At 39.2% G+C, this 21,795-nt stretch overlaps 1 protein-coding gene across 10 annotated transcripts in view; it reads left to right on the top strand.

Annotated features, from left to right (window-relative positions):
• Positions 1–21,795, top strand: part of LOC132016604 (zinc finger protein OZF-like) — a 62,131-nt gene that overhangs the window by 35,352 nt on the left and 4,984 nt on the right. For 3 of the 10 annotated variants that reach the window (XM_059398066.1, XM_059398067.1, XM_059398070.1), the window contains 4 exons: positions 14,800–15,085; positions 15,935–15,993; positions 20,677–20,835; positions 21,109–21,235. In XM_059398066.1, the coding sequence (XP_059254049.1) occupies positions 15,004–15,085; positions 15,935–15,993; positions 20,677–20,835; positions 21,109–21,235 (427 nt within the window). In that variant the 5' untranslated portion in view covers positions 14,800–15,003. Of the gene's footprint in view, positions 1–13,633; positions 13,776–13,902; positions 13,994–14,799; positions 15,086–15,360; positions 15,450–15,537; positions 15,579–15,934; positions 15,994–20,676; positions 20,836–21,108; positions 21,236–21,795 lie in introns of those variants that run through there. The other 7 variants (XM_059398071.1, XM_059398065.1, XM_059398074.1 and 4 more) reach the window with 6 other exon arrangements.

The following is a 21,795-nucleotide window of genomic DNA, read 5'->3' as shown; positions in this document are numbered from 1 at the left end:
TTGCAGGATGTATTTTAAAAAACCATCAGGGAACTTTGAGGAACAGATTTATTACTCACAAGTCTCAGAAGGTACACTGCATACCCAGGGGTCACACAGTAGTGAGGTCACTGGTAGAGAAGAGAGTGGACCTGGGGCTCTACCTTTATTACAGTCCAAGGGTGAAGTGTCTAAGGTCTTGTGGGTTTGCTCTTTATTAGCTAATTTAAATCATAAGAGCAGAAACTAGGGCACAGGAGGGAGGAGCTGAGTCCCTAAGACCGCCAGTTGTATACGTTACCTGGGGCTTTCTGAAAGAGGGTACTTCACAGGTGGAGGTAGCCTAATTCCTCATTTGATTGTTTTGTTAATAGCTGTGTCATACAGCTAGCAATAGGTTTATTCAAGATGGATATTATTTTGAAATGGGTGCCTCAGCAATCAAAAGCCTCATGTCAGGCACTTATACAACACAGAGGGAACACAAGGAAGTGGGAGTATTTTACAGTAATTTTGGCACAAGTGATTAATTACACATGTATTTTGAATGTAGCACATATATGTGCATATATATACATACATATATTCATATACTCACATATATGCATATGCATATGGATATGGATAGAGAGATACAGAAATAAATACAGATGTCTGTGCATGCACAGGTTAGTATTCATACAGTATTTTGAAGCTCTGTCTAGGGAGGACCTAGAAGTGCTAATATCCCTATAACAGTGAACACATTTCATACTAATATCTTGGTTTGTAAATACTATTCCCTGATAAAAAGAATGAGGATTTCTTGGAGAAATGATTGGCTGCAGAACTGAGACAGAAAGGTACTAGATAAACTTAGTCCACCTTGTGGTATTAGAAGGTAAGGAAGTACTCCAAAAAAGGGTAAGTACATGTTGAAAAGGTACAGGAGCCAACCTGAAAAAACTAAAAAGAAATGGCCAAAGCTTGAATGATTTGAGCAAGAAGATAAATAACAATTGTATTTAATTATATCCCACAGAAAAAATAAATATTCATAAGTTCATACAGATGTTTATTATTCAATTATTTCCTTTTTTTTAGTTTAAATTCAGTTGGCCAACATATAGTAAGTACATCATTAATTTTTATATATAGTATTCAGTGATTCATTAGTTGCATATAACACCCAGGGCTCATCACATCACGTGCCCTCCTTAATGCCCATCACCTAGTTACTCCATTTCCCCACTCATCTCCCTTTCCACGATCCTCGGTTTGTTTTCCAGAGTCAAGAGTCTCTCATAGTTTGTCTCCCTCTCATTTCTTCCCATTTGGTTTTCCCTCCCTTCCACTATGCTCTTCTGTGCTATTCCTTATGTTCCACATATGAGTGAAACCATATGGTAATTGTCTTTCTCTGTTGGTCTTACTTCACTTAACATAATACCCTCCAGTTCCATCCATGTCAGTGTAAATGGTAGGTAGTCATCCTTTCTGATGGCCAAGTAATATTCCATTGTATATATGAACCACATCTTCTTTCTCCATTCATTTGTTTAAGGATATCTTGGCTCCTTCCAGAGTTTGGCTATTGTGGATATTGCTGCTATGAACATTGGGGTGCAGGTACCCCTTCTTTTCACTACATCTGTATCTTTGGGGTAAATACCTAGTAGTGCAATTCCTGGGTCATAGGGTCAGAGGGTAGCTGTATTTTTAACTTCTTGAGGAACCTCCATACTGTTTTCCAGAGTGGCTATACCAGTTTGCATTCCCACCAAAAATGTAGAAGGGTTCCCTTTTCTCTGCATCATTGTCAATATCTGTTGTTCCCTATCTTGTTAATTTTAGCCATTCTAACTGGTGTAAGATGGTATCTTATGGTTTTGATTTGTATTTGCCTGATGGAAAGTGATGTAGAACATATTTTCATGTGTCTATTGGACATTTGTATGACTTCTTTGAAGAAGTGACTGTTCCTTTCTTCTGTCCATTTCTTGGTTGGATTATTTGGCGGGGGGTGTTGAGTATGAGAAGTTCTTTATAGATCTTGGATACCAACCCTTTATCTGTAATGTCATTTGTAAATATCTTCTCCCATTCCATGTGTTGCCTCTTAGTTTTGTTGACTGTTTTTTTTTTTTGGTTTTTTTTTTGCTGTGCAGAAGATTTTTATCTTGATGAAGTCAGAAAAGTTTATTTTTGCTTTTGTTTCTCTTGCTTTTAGAGACTTGTCTTGAAATAAATTGTGACCAATGTCGAAGAGGTTACTACTTATGCTCTTCTCTAGGATTTTAATGGATTCCTGTCTCACATAAAGGTCTTTCATCCCTTTTGAGTTTATCTTTGTGTGTGATATAAGATAATGGTCCAATTTTATTCTTCTGCATGTGGCTGTCCAATTTTACCAGCACCGTTTATTGAAGAGACTCTTTTTTCCATTGGATATTCTTTCCTGCTTTGTTAAAGATACGTTGACCATAGAGTTGAGGGTCCTTATCTGAGCTCTTTATTCTGTTCCATTGATGTGTCTGTTTTTGTGCCAGTACTATACTGTCTTGGATTATCACAGCTTTGCAATGTAACTTGAAGTCCCCAGTGATACCCCCAGGTTTGGTTTTCTTTTTCAACATTCCCCTGGCTATTCAGGGTCTTTTCTGGGTCCATACAAATTTTAGGATTGTTTGTTCCAGCTCTTTGAATAATGTTGATGGTGTTTTGATAGGGATTGCATTGAAAGTGTAGATTGTTCTGGGCAGCACAACTATTTTAACAGTGTTTATTCTTGTAATCCATGAGAATGGAATGTTTTTCCATTTCTTTCTGTCTTCTTCAATTTCTTTCATAAGTGTTCTGTAGTTTCTAGAGTATAGATCTTTTATCTCTTGGTTAGGTTTATTCCTAGTTATCTTAGGTTTTTGGTGTAATTATAAATGAGAGTGATTCTTTAATTTCTCTTTCTTCAGTTACATTGTTAGTGTATAGAAATACAGCTGATTTCTGTGCATTGATTTTGTATCCTGCAACGTTGCTGAGTTGCTGTTTGAGTTTTAGTTATTTGAGGGTGGAGTCTTTTGGGTTTTCCACATAAAGTATGTCATCTGCGAAGAGAGAGAGTTTGACTACTTCTTTGCCAGTTTGAATGCCTTTTATTTCTTTTTATTATCGGATTGCTGAGGCTAGCACTTCTCGTACTCTGTTGAACACTAGTGGTGAGAGTGGGCATCCCTGTCATGTTCCTGACCTTAAGGGAAAGGCTCTCAGTTTTTCCCCATTGAGAATGGTATTTTCTGTGGGCTTTTCATAGATGGCTTCTATGATATTGAGGTATGTTCCCTCTATCCCTATACTTTGAAGAGTTTTAATCAAGAAAGTATTTTATTAAATGCTTTTTCTGCATCAATTGAGAAGATCACATGATTCTTGTCTTTTATTAATGTGTTCTATCACATTGATTGATTTCCAAATGTTGACCCACCCTTGCATCCCAGGAATAAATCCCACCTGGTCATGGTGAATAATCCTTTTAATGTACTGTTGGGTCCTATTGGCTAAGATCTTGTTGAGTATTTTGGCATCTGTGTTCATCATTGGTCTATAATCTATAACCAATAATATCATATTGGTCTATAATTCTCCATTTTTGGTGGGGTCTTTGTCTGGTTTTGGGATCAAGGTAATGCTGGCCTCATTGAACAAGTTTGGAAGTTTTCCTTCCATTTCTTTTTTTGAATAGAATTTTTAATTCTAGAACTTTAAATGTTCTTTTTTATTTTATTTTATTTTTATTTTTGATGTTCTTTTAAAAATGTTTGATAGAATTCCCCTGGGAGGCCACCTGGCCCTGGACTCTTGTTTTTTGGGAGGTTTTTGATTACCACTTTAGATTCCTTACTGGTTATTAGTCTGTTCAGTTTGACTATTTCTTCCTGTTTCAGTCTTGGTAGTTTATGAGTTTGCAGGGATGCATCGATTTCTTCCAGATTGCTTAATTCGTTGGCATATAGTTGCTGGTGATAATTTCTAATAATTGTTTCTGTTTCCTTGGTGTTAGTCATGATCTCTCTCCTTTCATTCATAATTTTATTGATTTGGGTCCTTTGCCTTTTCTTTTGGATAAGTCTAGCCAGAGATTTATCAATCTTATTAATTCGTTCAAAGAACCAGCTTCTAGTTGCATTAATCCGTTCTCTATTCTTCTGGTTTCTAGTTCATTGATTTATGCTCTAATCTTTATTATTTTTCTTCTCCTACTTGGTTTAGGCTTTATTTGATGTTCTTTCTCCAGGTCCTTTAGGGGTAAGATTAGCTTGTGCATTTGGGTTTTTTCTAATTTTTTGAGAGAAGCTTGTATGACTGTGTCTTTCCTTCTTAGGACCACCTTTGCCCTATCCCACAGGTTTTGAACCCATGTATTTTTCTTCTCATTAGTTTCCATGAATTTTTAAAGTTCTTTCATTTCCTGGTTGACCCCATCATTCTTTAGCAGGATGCTCTTTAACTTCCAAGTGTTTGAGTTCCTTCCCAATTTCTTCTTGTGGTTGAGCTATAATTTCAAAGCACTGTGGTCTGAAAATATGCAGGAAATAATCTCAGTCTTTTGGTATTGATTGAGACCTGATTTGTGACTCAGTATGTGGTCTATTCTAGAGAAAGTTCCATGTACACTCCAGAAGAATGAATATTCTATTGTTTTAGGATGAAATGTTCTGTATATATCTACAAAGTCCATCTGGTCTAATGTGTCATTCAAAGCTCTTGTTTCTTTGTTGATCTTCTGCTTAGATGATCTGTTCATTGCTGTGAGTGGAGTGCTGTGGTCTCTTACTATTAATGTATTATTATCAATGTTTCTTTATTTTGGTTATTAATTGGTTTATATAATTGGCTGCTCCCATGTTGGGGCATAGATATTTACAATTGTTAAATCTTCTTATTGGATAGACCCTTTGAAATATGATATAGTGTCTCTCTACATCTCTTACAGTCTTTGGTTTAAAGTCTAATTTGTCTGATATGGATTACTACCCCAGCTTTCTTTGGGGGTCCATTAGCATGGTAAATGGTTCTCCATTCCCTCACTTTCAATCTGGAGGTATCTTTAGGTTCAAAACAAGTCTTGTAGACAGCATATGGATGCGTCCTGCTTTTTTTTTCCAACCTGAAACCCCGTGTCTTTTTATGGGAGCATTCAGCCCATTTACTTTCAGAGTAACTATTGGAAGATACGAATTTAGTGCCATTGTATTGCCTATTCTCTGTTTCTATAGATTTTCTTTGTTTCTTTCTGGTCTATGTGACTTTTGGGGTCTTTCTTCACTTACAAAATCCACCTTAATATTTCTTGCAGGGCTGGCTTGGCGGTCACATATTCTTTCAGTTTCTGCCTGTCCTGGAAGCTCTTTATCTCTCCATTCATTCTGAATGACACCCTTGCTGGATATTCTTGGCTGCATGTTCTTCTCATTTAGTACCCTGAATATATCTTGCCAGCCCTTTCTGGTCTGCCAGGTTTCTATGGGTAGGTCTGATGTTATTCTGATGTTCCTCCCCCTATATGTAAGGAACCTCCTCTCCCTGGCTATTCTCAGGATAGTTTCTTTAGCTGTAAAATTTGCAAATTTCGCTATTATATGTAGGGGTCTTGATCTATTTTTATTGATTTTTGGGAGGGGTCCTTTCTGCCTCCTGGACTCTAATGTTTGTTTCCCTTCCCAGATTAGGGACATTCTCAGCTGTGATTTGCTCAAATATACTTTCTGTCTCTCTCTGTCTCTCTCCACCCCCTTGGGGAATCCCAAGAATGTTTACAACATTAGAATGTTTCATGACATCATTAATCTCTCCAATCCTTTTTTCATGTGGTACTAGAAGCCTATCTCTGTTTTCCTCAACTTCCTTCCTTTCCATCAGCTTATCTTCTAGATCAGTAATTTTCTCTTCTGCCTCATTTACCCTGGCTGCTAGAGTATCCAGTTTAGACTACATCTTATTCATAGCATTTTTTAGTTTGACCTGATTAGATCTCATTTCTGCTCTTAGAGATTGTATATTGTCACTAATGCTTTTTTCAAGCCTAGCTATTGACTTTATGATTGCTATCTTGAATTCTAACTCTGACATCTTGCTTATATCCATATCCACTTGTTCTGTGGCAGAAGACATTGTCTCTGATGCTTTTCTTTGTTGAGAGTTCCTCCTCTTAGTCATTCTGTTGGGGGACGGTTGAATGAATGAGCAGCATCCAAAATATCCACCACTACCCAAGCAAGATGCACCCTAGTAAAATTCAGAGTGGTCAAAAGCCACCACTGGAAAAAAAAAAAGCCAAATATAACAGAAGAAGAAAATTTAAAAAAATTTTAAAGGTGGGGTTGGGGAAGGGATGCTATAATCTCTCACTGTTGACAAAGCAAGGTGTTTCCATTGTTGCTGGGTATATTTTGGTCTATGTGTTACAGAGTACTATGTCCCAAAATTACAAGGAAAATAAAACTTTCATATATATATATATATATATATATATATATATATATATATATATATATAAATGTAATATTGAATAGAGTGAAAAAAGGCCTAAAATAAAGTATATATCTATAAAAAAATATAGGTGTGAAAAATACAAGTTATACAGTGACTATGAAAAATAAGTTGATACAATAAACATGTAGTTGAAATGAGAAGGTAAAAAGGAAAAAGAAAAAAAATAGAAAAAGCCTATGAAAAAGGAAAAAAAAAAGAATTTTTTCTGAGAAATAAACAAGTTGTGATGCCACACCTGGAGTTCAATATACAGTTTTCCCCTGGCATTGGAATTTTACAGCCTTAAGAGATCCATAGGATTGTCATTCACCTGTTCTCCCAGCCTGTCTGGGATACTATTGCTTTTGCAGGCCAGGTTCCAGATTTTTTCAGGCTATTCAAGAGAAGAGTGGTTATCAACCACCCAGTGCATTGTTTATGGTGATCCGAGCTGAGAGTCCCTTCCTGGGCTTGCTGATTATTACCTGCATCCTGGATCCACTGCTTGGGCACTTTGCTGGTTCAGCACCCCCACCCCCTTCTGCTCTGCAGCTCATTGTAACCCAAGACCACAGTGCCCTACCTAGAATTCTGCCATTTTATTTCCAGAGCCCCTTTCAGGAGGAATGTCTCTCACTGGATCAGATTTCTAAGGGTTCCAATTTTGTGTTCCAGTGTTATATCACTTGCCAGGAGACAGCTTATGGAGGCTCCCTCCCCCTTCTGTTTATCTTCTGATATCTCCCCCCAGATTCATGACTATACATGTCCTACTTTTGCTTTTCTGCTTGTAGAGATCCAGATATATATTCTTATATATCAGGCTGATTTCATGGGTATTTGAAATGGTTTGATAGATATGCAGCTAAATTCATAGGACCAGTTGAACCATGCTCCCCTCCCTACCCCTTCACTATTTTGCCTCCTCTCTTGTCTCATTCATAGCATTTTTTAAAGTTGTCCTGATTAGATCTCATTTCCACCCTTAGAGATTCTGTATTGTCATTTATGCTTTTTTTTTTTTTTTTTTTTTTAAAGCTAGCTACTAACTTGATAATTGCTATCTTAAGTTCTGCCTCTGGCATCTTACTTAGATGCATATCGATTAGCTCTGTGGCAGAGAACATTGCCTCTGGTTCTTGCCTTTGTTGTGAATTCCTCCTAGTCATTTTTCCCAGAGTAGGATGGGTGAGCAAATGAGCAGAGTCCAAAATATCAACCACAACCACAACCCAAGCAAAATACACCCTAGAAAAATCTGAAGTGGTCAGAAGCCACCACAGAAAAGCAAACAAAACCAAAATGAAACAAAACAATAAAAAAAGGGTAGGGGGAGAGGGACTATAATCTTGCAGGGTGGACAAAGCAGGGTGGTCCACTTGTTCCTGATTGAATTTTGGTGTGTGTGTTAGAAGATACTACATCACAAAATTGCAAAGAAAGCAAAACTTACGTGTGTGTGTGTGTGTGTGTGTGTGTGTAAAATTGAATAGAGTGAAAAAAGGACTAAAATGGAGCATGTATCTATAAAATGTAGATGTAAAAAATAAAAGTTGAAAAGCAATTTAAAAACATAAGTTGGTAAAATAAGAATCTAGTTGAAACAGGAAAACATTTTAAAAAAATGAAATGGAAAATTTTAGACTGAAAGGTAAATGAGGTGTGAGAAAAAACCTGGAGCTCAGTATACTATTTTCCCCTGGCACTGGAGTTTTGGTCTTGTGGGATTCATGACACTGTGGTCCACCTGTTCTTCCAGTCTCTCTTCTGGGAGAAGGACCTGCTGTGCTGCTTCTCAGGTATCTTTGCCTGGTGGTGTTGCCCCACCCCTTGTCAGGGGGCTTAGCTCAGTGAAAGCAGGTTCTCTGTGTGGCTTTTGTTTCCTGGAGGCTTTCCACACCTCTTCAGAGGATCAAAGCAGAAATGGTTTCCCCGGATCTCTGGCTCAGAAGTAAAAGATCAAGGTCCCCCCCCCCTCCCTTCAATAAGCCCTCTGTAGCTGTCTCTGAAAAGTGGAAAAGGAAAGGTGGAAGTCCTGCACTCGTCTCACACTAGACACTAGACAGTCGGATGAGAAATTGCCTTGTGGCAGCAGTCTCCTGTAAGGCAGGCATGAAAAACTGTCTCATGGCAGCTCCTGCCAGGCTTATCTCACCTTGCTTTAAAGGGAAATGTAGAATGTTCCACCAAGACTCAAGAGATGCACCAGCTCATTAGTGTGCCATGGTAGAGCCATTTCTTTACAACTCTACCCCAACCTTTCATGTCAACAGCTAAGATTTTTTTGAAGCATGGGATATCCCATCATGTATCTTAATTAATTATATCTATCCTTTCTATTTGTCTAAGATAGACATAGATTACCACTTAGCATCAGCAGGATGCTCAGTCCCATTTGAAGGGAAGATTGTAGCCATGTTCCCCATCCAGATCTAAGCCAGGTAAATATGTTGTAGATACCATTGAGATTAACTGTGAAGAGCTGTTCTCTCTTAGGTGGGAGATTGATTTGTTTACTTTCCATGTTTGGGAATCCAGCTGAAGCAGTCACACAGACTTTGTCTCGTCTGGCCAGCAGGAAATCCTCGATGATGTGACTGTTCATCACTACTCACTAGAAAGTTTATTCTTCATTGTAGCGATCTCTTTAGGGTCATAGGTCAGGATCCAAATCCTATGTGTCTAAAGGTTGGGATTATAATGCAAGGAATCTTAAGTACCAGGAAGGATTTGTAGGAGGGATGCTACTTTCTAATGTGTACCAGTCCGGGTGTTCAGCAGATGAGGGCCAAGGAAATTTAATAGTCCTCCCACCAGTCCTGATCTTCTAGGTTCTAAGGTGTTTCTTCCCCAACAGCTGGGGTTTTACCTGCATGACCATGTGATCAGTATAACCAATCCCCGAAGCAACTACTTTCCCGTTTTGTCCCGCCCTCAATAATTTTCAACCCTTGCTGTTCAACCAGATATACCATGTAACCATTGAGGAGTTTCTTCCTTGTACACTTTGTACCATCCCCGAACACATCTTTTCCATTATGTGCATTACACTAGGACCCACCTTGTGTATTGTTATCTCATGTCTGTGAATGTACCATCAATATTCAGAGTTTCTCAGATGCAGCAAGTATAACTAGGTGGTAAGAGAAGTACCAGGTTGGAATCTCCCACCATCAGCTCTTTACCACCTATAAGTTCCTATAGTCCAGTTTCTCAGAGGTAGGTAAGAGGAAACTAAGAGTAAGAAGGGTTATTTTCATGGTTTGAGTCTTATACAGCTAGTGTGCCTCTTCTTCCCCCATATCCCAACCTCATAATTAAACCTCATAATTTTATCCAATAGGGAAGCACCCATTTGGAAAATTGCCACAGTGAGAGCCCATACTTTCTGTTTAAGTGTGTGCTTCACTGCGAGTATTAGCTGTTTACTTAGCTTTTTAGGTTCTCCTTCAATAGTACATTTTATCTTCTCATGGTAACTGCTTCCTGGGTGTGGTACAGAGTGTATATTCAGTGAATGCTGCAGAGAGTTGCCTACTGCTACGTATCCTTGTCAGCAGAGGTAGCATTACTCTTTGGCTGGATGTGTTTGGGAATTAAGGAGTATAAGATAGTCTACTTAGGAGCTTTTGAATAGTATGGCCTGCATCTGCTGTGTGAATGAGAATTGCTGTGCCATACCTAAATAGGCAATGCCAGGAGATATCCTCAAAAGAAAGGTAGAGGGTCTGGATAGTCTATTTGCCAGGACCTGGCAGATCTGGTGCCCCAGGCTATGTGCCTGGAATTCCTTTGTCATTTGTATTAGATTCCTTGGGCTTCCATAACAAAGTACGCAAACTATGTGGCACAAATTTACACAACAAATTTATTTTCTCTTGTGGAGGTTAGAAGCCCAAAGTCAAGGTGTTGGCACAGCCTTGCACTCTGAAGCATCTAGGGAAGATTCCCTTGCTTCTTCCTAGCTTCTGGTAGTTGCTGACTGTCATTAGCATTCCCAGGCTTGTAGATGCATCACTTATAAGGATACCAGTCATTGAAATACTGAACCCAGTATGACCTTCTCTTGACTTGATTACATCTGCAAAGACCCTATTTCCAAATCAGGTCACATTCACAGGTACCGTGTGTTAGCTCTTAAACATATCTTTTTGAAGAACACAGTTCAACCCAAAAAAGTCTGCTTTCTAGTGCTCCAAAATTCATGTCCTTCCTATGCAAAATACATTCACCAAGTTCCAACATACCCCTCAGATATTAATTTATTCCAGCTTTAACTGTAAGTCCAAAATTTAATCTAAATATAATAGCTCAAAAAACCCCCAGTCCCAACTGATGAATCATCTAAATCAAAAATCAGTGAGACTCCAGGTATAGGCTGTTCTCTGTCTGCAGATATGTAGAACTTGAAAACAAAGTGTTCACAAATTACAATGATAGAGGACATATGGCTAGAGGTAAGGCCACATTTGGTGGAGAGTGAGGGAGGGTGGATTCCACAAGATCCTTATAGACTGATTACATTGAACATTTGATGGTTGATGGTTTATCAGCGATCTCTCACTGCTGTTGACATTTTCATATTTGGCTGTTCCAAACTTTGAAACTAAACCATCTCATGTTTTATGAAATGGACATTCCACACACCCAAGTAGCTATAACTGATACTGCTAAATGTATTGTAAAAATTGCTATTTTAAGTATGTTTCATGCTTCTCTTAATTGTAAGTAATGTTCAGACAGAGGTACTGGGACAAGTGTCCAGCCAGGCTCTTCCAGTCCAGCCATGTAATATCAGTAAAGCCTTACAAGATGGGGGATGGATTAATATCTTGATAAAGAGCTATTTGCTGGGCTCTACAGTATGTTCTCCCACTTGGGTCAATTAGTCCTAATAAGCCTCTTGAGCTACAAATGTCAGTGACCAACCACTGTGCACACCAGAGCACCAGTCAGGCATCAGTCAAACTTTCCACCCACATGACAGCTCTGCATATGTGCTTTCTCGGAGTTTGGAGTCTGTGCCAGTACCTTAGGCTTCTTGAGGGTGTTGGAATATTGAAGTCCCTGAGGAGGCCTGGACTTCGATGATGAACAGATCAGCTAAGTTGAAGGCTGATAGTGTACTGAGCCACTATGGCTATGTATCCACAGAGAAAACTGTTACAAACCTTATATGCAAAAGGAAATTCCACCAGTGGCTCGAGGTGTAGGCTGTGGTGCTTGTCCAGTAAAACACTGCCCCAAAATACATCTTGCCACATTTTCACTGACTCATAAGCAATAGCCAACAGGATGGCAGGATGGTACTTCAGTGCCTGGTAGCAGGATCAAGTCCTAAGCCCCTGTGGGGTCATACATTGTGGTAACAGATTGTGTAGGATCCCTTACTCCTGTGGACTCCAGAGGCAAAGGACCCTTTGACAATGGACATCACTGAAATCAACAGGTGTTATTCTAGGCTGATCAGACCTGAGCCATCCAGATAAGACCATAGACCTCTGGATATAAACCATGACACAGGATGTGCATCAATATTCCAGCACTGAAACCAAAGTCAAAGCTTAGTGATTCAGCCTATGAGGCCAGGAAAACCTGACAAATCTACCTAAAATGCCAATTCCACAGTTGAATGGTGTACTAGTTTCCTAGGGCTGCTTAAGAAAGCACCACAGCTTTTTGGCTTAAAATAATGTGTTCTCTCACAGTTCTGCAGGCTAGAGGTCTGAGCCAGTGTTCATCTGCCCCATATATAGCAAGCCAGTAAAGATTGACACAGATTGACACTGAGCTTCTGCAGTGAAGAAAGATAAACTATTTATTGGTGTGGTGCTTCCCAAGAGAACGGGGAGCTAATGCTCAAAGTCTCTTACAGGTGAGACCTTCTAAGGGCAATATTGGGGGCAGAGGTTTTCTGAGAAGGTGGATGCTATTGATGGGAGGCCTAGGAAGTACTGTTAACAGGTAGTAATTACTTCTGGTGCCACTTCATCTGGTTGCACAGAAGTCTGCTCTATCTCAAGAGACTTGGAACTGCAAAACATCGTTATATGGATTAGAGATTTCAGTAGGTACATCAGGGTTATGAGTTTAGGAGAGTGCTGATCAGCTGCTTGTATCTGCTTGTGTGTGCATAAGCTAGTGGGTTGCTTTCCTTCATGTTCCTTTGAATGATACAGGCATTCCTATCTCTTGGGCCTGGATCCATGTGTTCCGTGGCTGGCGCAGCTATGCCTGGAAACAATATGTTTCCTAGTGTTCATTATTTCATCTGACCTAACAAGATGGATGCCAGCTTCAAAATCAGCATGCCAGCAGGGTTGGGTCCTATTAGAGGTTCTAAGAGGGAATCTGTTCCATGCTTCTCTCCTAACTCCTGATGTTTTTTGGCAAACTTTGACACCCGTTGGCTTGTAGCCATATCGCTCCAATCTGTCTCCATATTCACAAGGCATTCTCCCATGCCTCTGTCTCCTGTTTTCTCTTAAGAACACCAGTCATCAGGGCCCACCCTAATCTAGTATGACCTCATTTTAACTTAACTAATACCTCTTTGAAGACCCTATTCAAAAATAAAATCACAATCTGAGCCTCTTGATGGACAGGAGTTTGGAGGCAAGGAGATACTATTGTTTTCAGTACAATGGCCAAAATGAACAATTTTATATTGTAAACGTATAGTTCATGATTTCCTAGCAGTCCCTGACATGTCCTTTGCAGCTCACTCTCTCTTTTTTTTTTTTTTTTTTAAGATTTTATTTATTTATTTGACAGAGAGAGAGATCACAAGTAGGCAGAGAGGCAGACAGAGAGAGAGGAGGAAGCAGGCTCCCTGCTGAGCAGAGAGCCCAATGCGGGGCTCAATCCCAGGACTCTGAGATCATGACCTGAGCCGAAGGCCGCGGAGGCCGCGGCTTAACCCACTGAGTCACCCAGGCGCGCCTGCAGCTCACTCTCCTAAACTAATTCGTTCAACAACCTCTCTTCGGATTGCATCGTTTTGCAATGCCCTGCTGGCCAGAAAGAACGAGGTCCACCCAGCAAGCCCCTGGGAGAGGCCCCGAGAGCGACCTCGGCCCTCCAGGGGAAACTCTTAAGTCGGGGCGTGGTGCCAAGGGCTTATGGGAAACGTAGTTCTACGTTTCCTTGCCTCACACCGCGCAGGTTCGGGGAAAGGGTCTTCCATGGTCTCCGAGGCTCGTTGTGCGCATGTGTGACTTCGGTCTCCAGGTGTTTTCCGTGGGTTTCCCCGCCCGGCGGTGGAAATCCTAGAGGGGGGCTGGAGCTGTGTAAGTGGGAGCGGCGGGTGAGCCCAGACCCGGTGGGCGAGGGCCTGCGGGGGCGGCGGTGGGGAGGGGGGCAGCTGAAGGCCAGTGGGGGGTGGCTTCGGGAGGGACGGCTGGGCTGGGTCCCTCCGTCCGGTGGGGGCCGGCGTCCAGGTGGGGTCGCGGTGTCGCCTGTGGCTGCGGGAAGGGGGCCAGAGCTTTGGATCCTGGTGGAGCCGAGTGTAAGTTGATTACTGCTGGCAAGATGAGGGCGGTACGTAAGACTAGGTTTCTTCATCTGTAAAGCAAGAATATTATGTCCCACATGGGGTTGTTCTCTGGTTTAACATTTTTTACACACGTTTTTAAAATACGTATACAGTTTTAACATTCGGGGCAGAGCTTAGTTAATATTAGCTGTTAAGGTTTTTAAGGTATTTTTCCTTTTCGTTGGCTAAATTTTATTTAATCCTAATAACAGCCTTTATGTAACTGTTTTCAGTCTTGGCAGACAAGAAAACTGAAACTCTGGGGCCTCAAGTAAAATACTCAGGGTCTCACAGTTCTGGTGGACAACCCAGTCGAAAACCAGCATTGTATTTCTCACAGCACCTTCTTTAGGACCCAAGAAAGCAACCCCAAAGTGTGTGAGCACTGAATCTCATTTGTGATCATGCATTATGGGATGTCTTGGCATGTCAGAGCCCTTGGATCAGATTGCAGAACTTATTGCAACTTATTTTTTTAAATTTTTTAATTTCTTTTCAGCATAACAGTATTCGTTGTTTTTGCACCACACCCAGTGCTCCGTGCAATCCGTGCCCTCTCTAATACCCACCACCTGGTTCCCCCAACCTCCCACACCCCGCCCCTTCAGAACCCTCAGATTGTTTTTCAGAGTCCATAGTCTCTCATGGTTCACCTCCCCTTATTGCAACTTATTGTCCAACTTTCAGCATCCTCAGTGGCATTAAGAGTTTAGGTAGAGAAGTTCAGTGAGTTTGGATCCCTGAATGAAACTTCTAAATAAATGGTCTTGTCTTTTAAGCCTAGGTTCCAGCTCCCTTGGAAGAAAGCAGCTTTTGTGAAGTAGGAAGGAGGAAGCTCCAGGAACAGGAATCTCACCTTGAAGGTCACTCCTCTGACCTCAGACTTCTCAACCACAGCTTTAGAGCAGAGGCAGGAAACTGCTAGAAAGGAGCAGGTCCCAGGTTTGCATAGTCTGCAGTAGCAGTTCTTTATTCTGCTCAGAATGAGCATTGCCTCACTATCATCACATCCAGAGGGCCTCACTATGATGGTGAAAGGTCTGGACCAAGCTTCAGAAAAGATAGGTGAGTGGGACACTGAGTGGTGGGTGAGGGGCAGGTTGTATGGAAAATATTAAATCATTAGAGGGTTCGGGTCTGCATGGTCTGCAGGGAGAGATCTGTAGGCACAATGGAAGGAATTCTGTCTCCTGTCTTTAGTAAACATACTCTGCCTTCAGCCTCCACCCACTTTTTCTAGATTTTTGAGCTCTCTTTGTCTCTCTAGAGGTACACTACTGCTCCATCTGCCCTGACTTTCTAGGCATAGAATAGGGTCATCTGTGTCTGCTTAATTTCAGAGCTGAGAAGTCTTGACTTTGAGGGTGTAAGTAGCCTGCGCAGAGTCACCCAGTTTTTAACAGCAGTGCCAGCACCAGAAAACCACGATGTAAGTCATCCACCAGGTTCTATCACAACTTAGTGAGAAAGTTTTTAAAGTAGGCCTGTCAGTAAAGCAACCTCATCTTTTTCTGCAGAGTGATTTTCTAACTCTAAGGGTAAGCAGCTCAGTAGGAATGTAAGTAAACAATATTTTGAGTACTTTTCCAACAACATTGATAATCAAAAATAACTATTTGTCTTTTGATCTCTTTGTTAAATTAGTACTGGATTGGTTCTAAAAGAAAAATGAAAAATTTAAATCATTAGGAAATTAACCCAGTGAAAAATTGTTCAGCCAAGTTCTACAGTTCCTGTCAGAGTCATACATGTGAATTCACCCTGCATATGATTCTTGCTGACTCTCAGGGGCCAAAGAACGTTTTCCTACAGGGTAATATTTAACTGTCTGGTGGGCATGGGGTTTTAGGAGCTGAATCTCAAAAGTCTGTAGCAGCCAAATCTCACATGACCTACTGTTTACTTCTCCCATAGCTGTACATTCAACCTTCTCTGTACATTCCCCAAAAGAACAGAAAAAGAATAAATCCCAGGTGAGCTCTTTTTCATTTCTCACATTGTTTTCCATTGCATAAAACAATGAAGATAAAACTAATAAACTGTCAAGGAAAAATACAGAGTCAACACAGAGTTAACAGATTGAAAGCAAGGAAAGGTCAACATGTTAATTATGTGGAGATAATTGTAATTGTTTTTCCAGTAACATATATATATATATATATATATATATATATATATATATATATATATATATTATACTTTATATTATGTAACAGTAACTTTTATAATAAGAATTATGTGCAGATTTATCTTTGATACTCTGTCCAAAAGGATAATGCTTTGACCATAAAAATAAAAAGTTGTGTGTGTGTGTGTGTGTGTGTGTGTGTGTTCTTCATGGGACACAAAAATTTCCTGGCCTGAAGTCTGAAAAAATTCTCTGTCTTCCTGAAAGTAAGGTAGTTGATAATCTCAATTAACAAGTCTGAGATGAATGCTGCCCATCTTCACCTGATTGCTCTATAGTGGTACAGAGAGCAGAAGGCCAAAGCATAACTTAGTTGTTTCAAGTTGAATTTTTTTTTAAGGTGTATTTATTTATTTGAGGGGGGAAGGGGCAAAGGAGAGAATCTCAAGCAGACTCCCAATGATAATGAAGCCCCATGTGGGTCTCTGTCTCATGACCCTAAGGTCATGACCTGAGCCAAAATGGAGAGTTGGATACTTAACTGACTGAGCCACCCAGGTGCCCCTCAAGTTAATGGTTTATTTTGTCTGCTTTACAGTATTGTCCTTTTCCTGTTGCCTTTTAGGAAAACTTATCCTTATGTGATTATCTTTGGTCTATTATAATTCTTACCTTATTATTTTTCTTGACTGATTTAATATTCTGTGGATTTTTAACTATTTCAAAGGATGGACAGCCACTCAATTTTAAATTCAAACTCTGAATGTTGTGCTTATTTAATGTTGTGCTATTGCCTATCAGATATAGTCTTTCTGAGCAAAGCAAATTGTTGATTTTCTAGATGGTTTTTGCAAAGGGTTGGTATATTCATTTCCTGTGGATGCTATAACAAGTTACCACAAATTTGGTAGCTTAAAACAACAAAAATTTATTCTTCCACAGTTCTGGAGGCTAGAAGTCTGAAATCAAGGTGTTGTTAGGCATGTGGTCCTGCTTTAGCTTCTAGATGGATTCCATCCCTCATCTCTTTCATCTTCTGGTGGCTTTTGGGAGAGAGGCAGGAGATAGAATGGAGAAAAAAACTATGATGAAGAAGAATAAATACTTTGTAAGCCCTGTATCAGTATTCCCCAGAGAAACAACCAATCAGATGTGTGTGTGTACAGATGGCATATAATGTAGACAGACATAAATACACATAGGTATACATTCATTTTATGGAATTGGCTCATGTGATTGTGGGGGCTGGCAAATCTGGAATTTGATGAACAAACCAGCAAACTGGAAACTCAGGACTTAATGCTGCAGTCTTGAGGCAGAATTCTTTTTTAGGGGGAAACTTAAGTTATTGCCCATAAAGGCTTTCAACTGTTTGGATGAGGCCGACCCACATTATTGAGGGTATTCTACTTGAAGTCAACCCACTGTAGATATCAACCACATTTATAAAATATCTTCATGGCAACACTTAATAAGTGTTTTATGAAATAACTGGATACTGTAGCCTACCACATTGACACATAAAACTAACCATAACAGGTCCTATAAGAAGATACAACAGCGATCTATTGTGTTGTATGTATAAATACATACATATGTGTTAATATATATGTGGTGTGTATATAAAGAAATACATATATAAATATATACATATTTTATGATCATGTGACTAGTAAACAGTACTTGGCTGGATTATTTGTATGCATGACATAAGATATTCCTTTTATATTGGGAATTTAACTCATTTATATTTATTGTGGTCACTGTTGTTTAGTTTTTAGTTTCTCCATCTTTATTTGTATTTTTATTTATCCCATTTTCTTTCCTTTCCTTAATTTTTCTCTGTTCATTATATTTCTTTCTTCCAGTGGTTTGAATATTCACTATTCTATTTTTTTCTGTTGGTTCTCCTGGAAACAGTTAACATAGGTTTATATTTGTCTTTTTTCCATCAACATCAAGAATTTTTATTTTCTAGACCTGACTTGATCTTTTGCAGGTTTTACTGTCCCTTCTTCCCACATCTCATGTTTTATAGAAGTGATCAGAATCGTTTTTTAATTGTTTAAATTTATTTTTGAAAAGATTTTTATTTATTTACTTGAGAGTGAGAGCAAGAGAGATCACAGAGAGAGAGGGAGAAGCAGACTTGCTGCTGAGCAGGGAGCCTAAAGCAGGACTCAGTCCCAGGACCCTGGGATCATGACCTGAGCCAAAGGTGGATGCTTAACCAACTGGGCCACCCAGACACCTGGAATCATTTTTTAATATAAATTTTTAAAAAATCTTTTATAAACAGGTTCAATATTTAGACATGACTAAGTTATCTGGTCTCTGTAATTTCCAAGGTAGTTGGATTGAAATTTCTAGAGACAAGAGGAATTCAGTGAGCTAACACCTTGATCTTGGACTTCCAGCTTCCAGAACTGTGAGAAAACAAATTTATTTTGTTTAAGCCATCTAGTGTGTGGTAGTTTGTTATGGGAGCCTTAGCAAACTAATAACATATGGTAATTATATTTTTAATTCTTTGAGGACACACCATACTGTTTTCCATAGTGGCTGTACCATTTAATATTCCCACCAATGTACACAAGGGTTCCAGTTTTTCCACAGCCTTACCTGTCCTTTTATTCTGTTTGCCAATGGAGGTGAGGTGAGGTAATGTTCTTTTGAGTAGAATTAATCTCCAGTGTCTTTAAAAACAGTAGTTTCCTATTCTTGGAATCATAATAATTATATAGTTTTGTTTTCTTACTCAGTTTTTCACTTCATCTGGTGAATGTCTTTTATGTTACTGGTTCTTAAATTTCTAGTGAAACTTCATTGTCTGTTTTTATATGTGAAGACTTGGTTTGATTCATGTAGGTAGCTATTGTGAGTTATTCAGAAATATAGAATGCTGTTTCTTTATCTGTTTTCTCTCCTTAGTGAAAGAACTAACTTCAAGGATTTATAAAGGAAATTGTTGAAAAGATACAACCTGGTGAATTTCCTTTTAGATTATCAGCAAGGGAGTATATAGGCAACCTTAACGGACTATTGATTTTTCAAGTGGAGATTTCCCATACTATGGATTTAGATCATCATGATCTCTCATCAAAGACCTGCCTTAAAACAAATTCAGTATCCATTTTCTTTCTGGCTGACTTGGCATTGCTAGAGCCCCTGAAGCATTTCCCTAAAACACTTTTTAAAATCTAGTTTATCCTTCAGCCATCAGCTGTGCTTATAAAGAGTGGCAAATGCCCAGAGTGGTCTGACATTCCTTCAATTAGTTCCTCAGCCCATCAATCAGAGCACTATCTACTTGGAGCTTAGGTTAATTTGGTGGTTGTATATACCATTTACTGAATGTATGCAGACACATGCATGGAACCCATGGGCAGCTCTCTTTGTACTGTCGTGTGGGGCTATAAAAATGGGCACATACACCAAAATCATGCAAAGTGATCTTAATCATGGGGGAAGGTGGTAGTTGTTCTGTGATCTTTAAAAATATTTGTCAAAACATTAAAAAATGTATAAAAATGAAAAAATACTATAATATTTAGTACTAAGGACCTCTTCATTAAGATCCGTGGGTTGTAGATCTAGAGTGTCTCAAATGGAGGCAGTATCAACTTTCCCAGTCAGGTATTTCTTCTAAAAGTCCATTTATATTTGATTTGCATTTTACTTCTACTGTAATCACATCTCATTTCTTTGAGGCTCTTTCATCTTTGTTGCTCAGTTCCCTTTTGCACACCATTTAACTGTTTTTGCAAGATGACATATTGCCAGGAGACAAGGAAGGAACATGTGTTTTGATTGTGTGTGGACTGAGTAACAGATGTGCAGTGATCAGTCACTGGTGGACTTTGAAAAAATGACACAATTGATAATTGTTCATGATGTTGGTTATTTATGTAGTGATTTGCGAATTGAAGAACAAGCAACAAAATTTGTACTTTATGTGATTACTCATAGTTACCATTGTAACTGAAATCTGTGGTGTTGGGGGACTCTTGTTATAACTAAATAAATTGTGGTAACTGAAATTCATGCATGTTAGTACCATGCAAAGTATGGACCTCCTGTAGAGAGTCAGACATATTTATGTATAACTAAATAAATTGTGGTAACTGAAATTCATGCATGTTAGTACCATGCAAAGTATGGATCTCCTATAGAGAGTCAGACATATTTATGTATTGCCACAGATTTGTGCCAATTTGATGCTTGAAAGTTTTCCTCTCTTAAAAGGGTGAGTTATCAAATACTTTGAAGAACTCTTGTCTAAATGAGCAATGCCAGAATTACCACAGGTTAGGGCATTTTATATCTTTAAGCTCCAAATTTAGTTCTCTCTTGATCTTCTGCTATTATTTAATTCAGTTTGCATCCATATGAGATTGTAAGCTTCCTGAAAGTAGGAACTGTGTTTTATGTATTTTAATATCCACAGAAACCAGGACACTTTCATGTATATTTTGGGCTTGTATGTGTTTGTGTGGAGGTTTTTTTGACAATTTTATTTATTTGTCAGAGAAAGAGAGAGCGCACAAGCAGGGGGAACAACAGGCAGAGGGGAAAGCAGGCTCCCCACCGAGCAGGGAGCCCGAAGTGGGACGTGATCCCAGAACCCTGGGATCATGACCTGAGCCAAAGGCAGACACTGAACCGACTGAGCCACCCAGGCATCCCTGTATGTATTTATTATTATTATTATTACAATTTTTATTTTATTATTATTATTATTTTATATAAATATTATTATTTTATTACATTATTATTATTATTATTATTTTATTTCTCTTTCTCCCTCCACATATAAAACAAAACAGGGACTATTGTAAGTCTCCTGTATAAACTTTTTCTAATAAACTCAATAGTAAACATGGTAAAGGATTGTTCCTAATATATTTACTCTGTCATATAGTTTTGAGCACTTCTGGTTGATTAGATATGTGTGTTACAGGGATCAATTTCATTTGAGGATGTGACTGTAAACTTTACGCAGGAGGAATGGGGTCAACTGGACCCCGATCAGAGGACCTTGTACAGGGATGTGATGCTGGAGAACTATAACATCTTTCTCTCGCTAGGTATGCAACTTCTCTGAGTAACATCAGCATGTCTTTTTGTTGCTACCAAAGCATGTGGATCTTTTTTAGAGTTTAATGATACTTAGGTTTGGACACCAGGGATATTATTTTTTCTCACTTCCACACTGAAACATTCCATTGGGTCCCTTCACTGTGCAGCTCCTGAAGCTGGACTTTGGTTTTTCTTCTGAGTTCCTAAAATCAGGCAGCTTTTCCTGTGTCCTGTATCATTTTTCGTTATCAGGACATTGCATTACCAAACCAGAGGAGATCTTGGAGTTAGAGCAAGAAGCACCATGGGTGTTAGAGAAAGAATCTGCAAGCCAGTGTTACCTAGATGACTAATCCATTAGATTCCAGGTGGTTGTTTCAAGTATATGCATCTTTGGAGTGTTTTTAAGAATCTCTTTCAAGAAGCTCTGTTTGGAAATGACTAAGGATTCCTAGCCTGCTTGCCTAAATTCCCCACAGATACACTCTCACACATACATGTTCTCTTTTTTGGTTGGGTTTTTAGGAGTTTACTCCCTTTTACTTGTACCTTGAAATTTATTCCCATG

Source organism: Mustela nigripes, chromosome 4 (genome assembly GCF_022355385.1).
Source record: "Mustela nigripes isolate SB6536 chromosome 4, MUSNIG.SB6536, whole genome shotgun sequence".
Classification (NCBI taxonomy): Eukaryota; Metazoa; Chordata; class Mammalia; order Carnivora; family Mustelidae; genus Mustela; species Mustela nigripes.
This window is presented reverse-complemented; position numbering and strand designations above follow the sequence as displayed.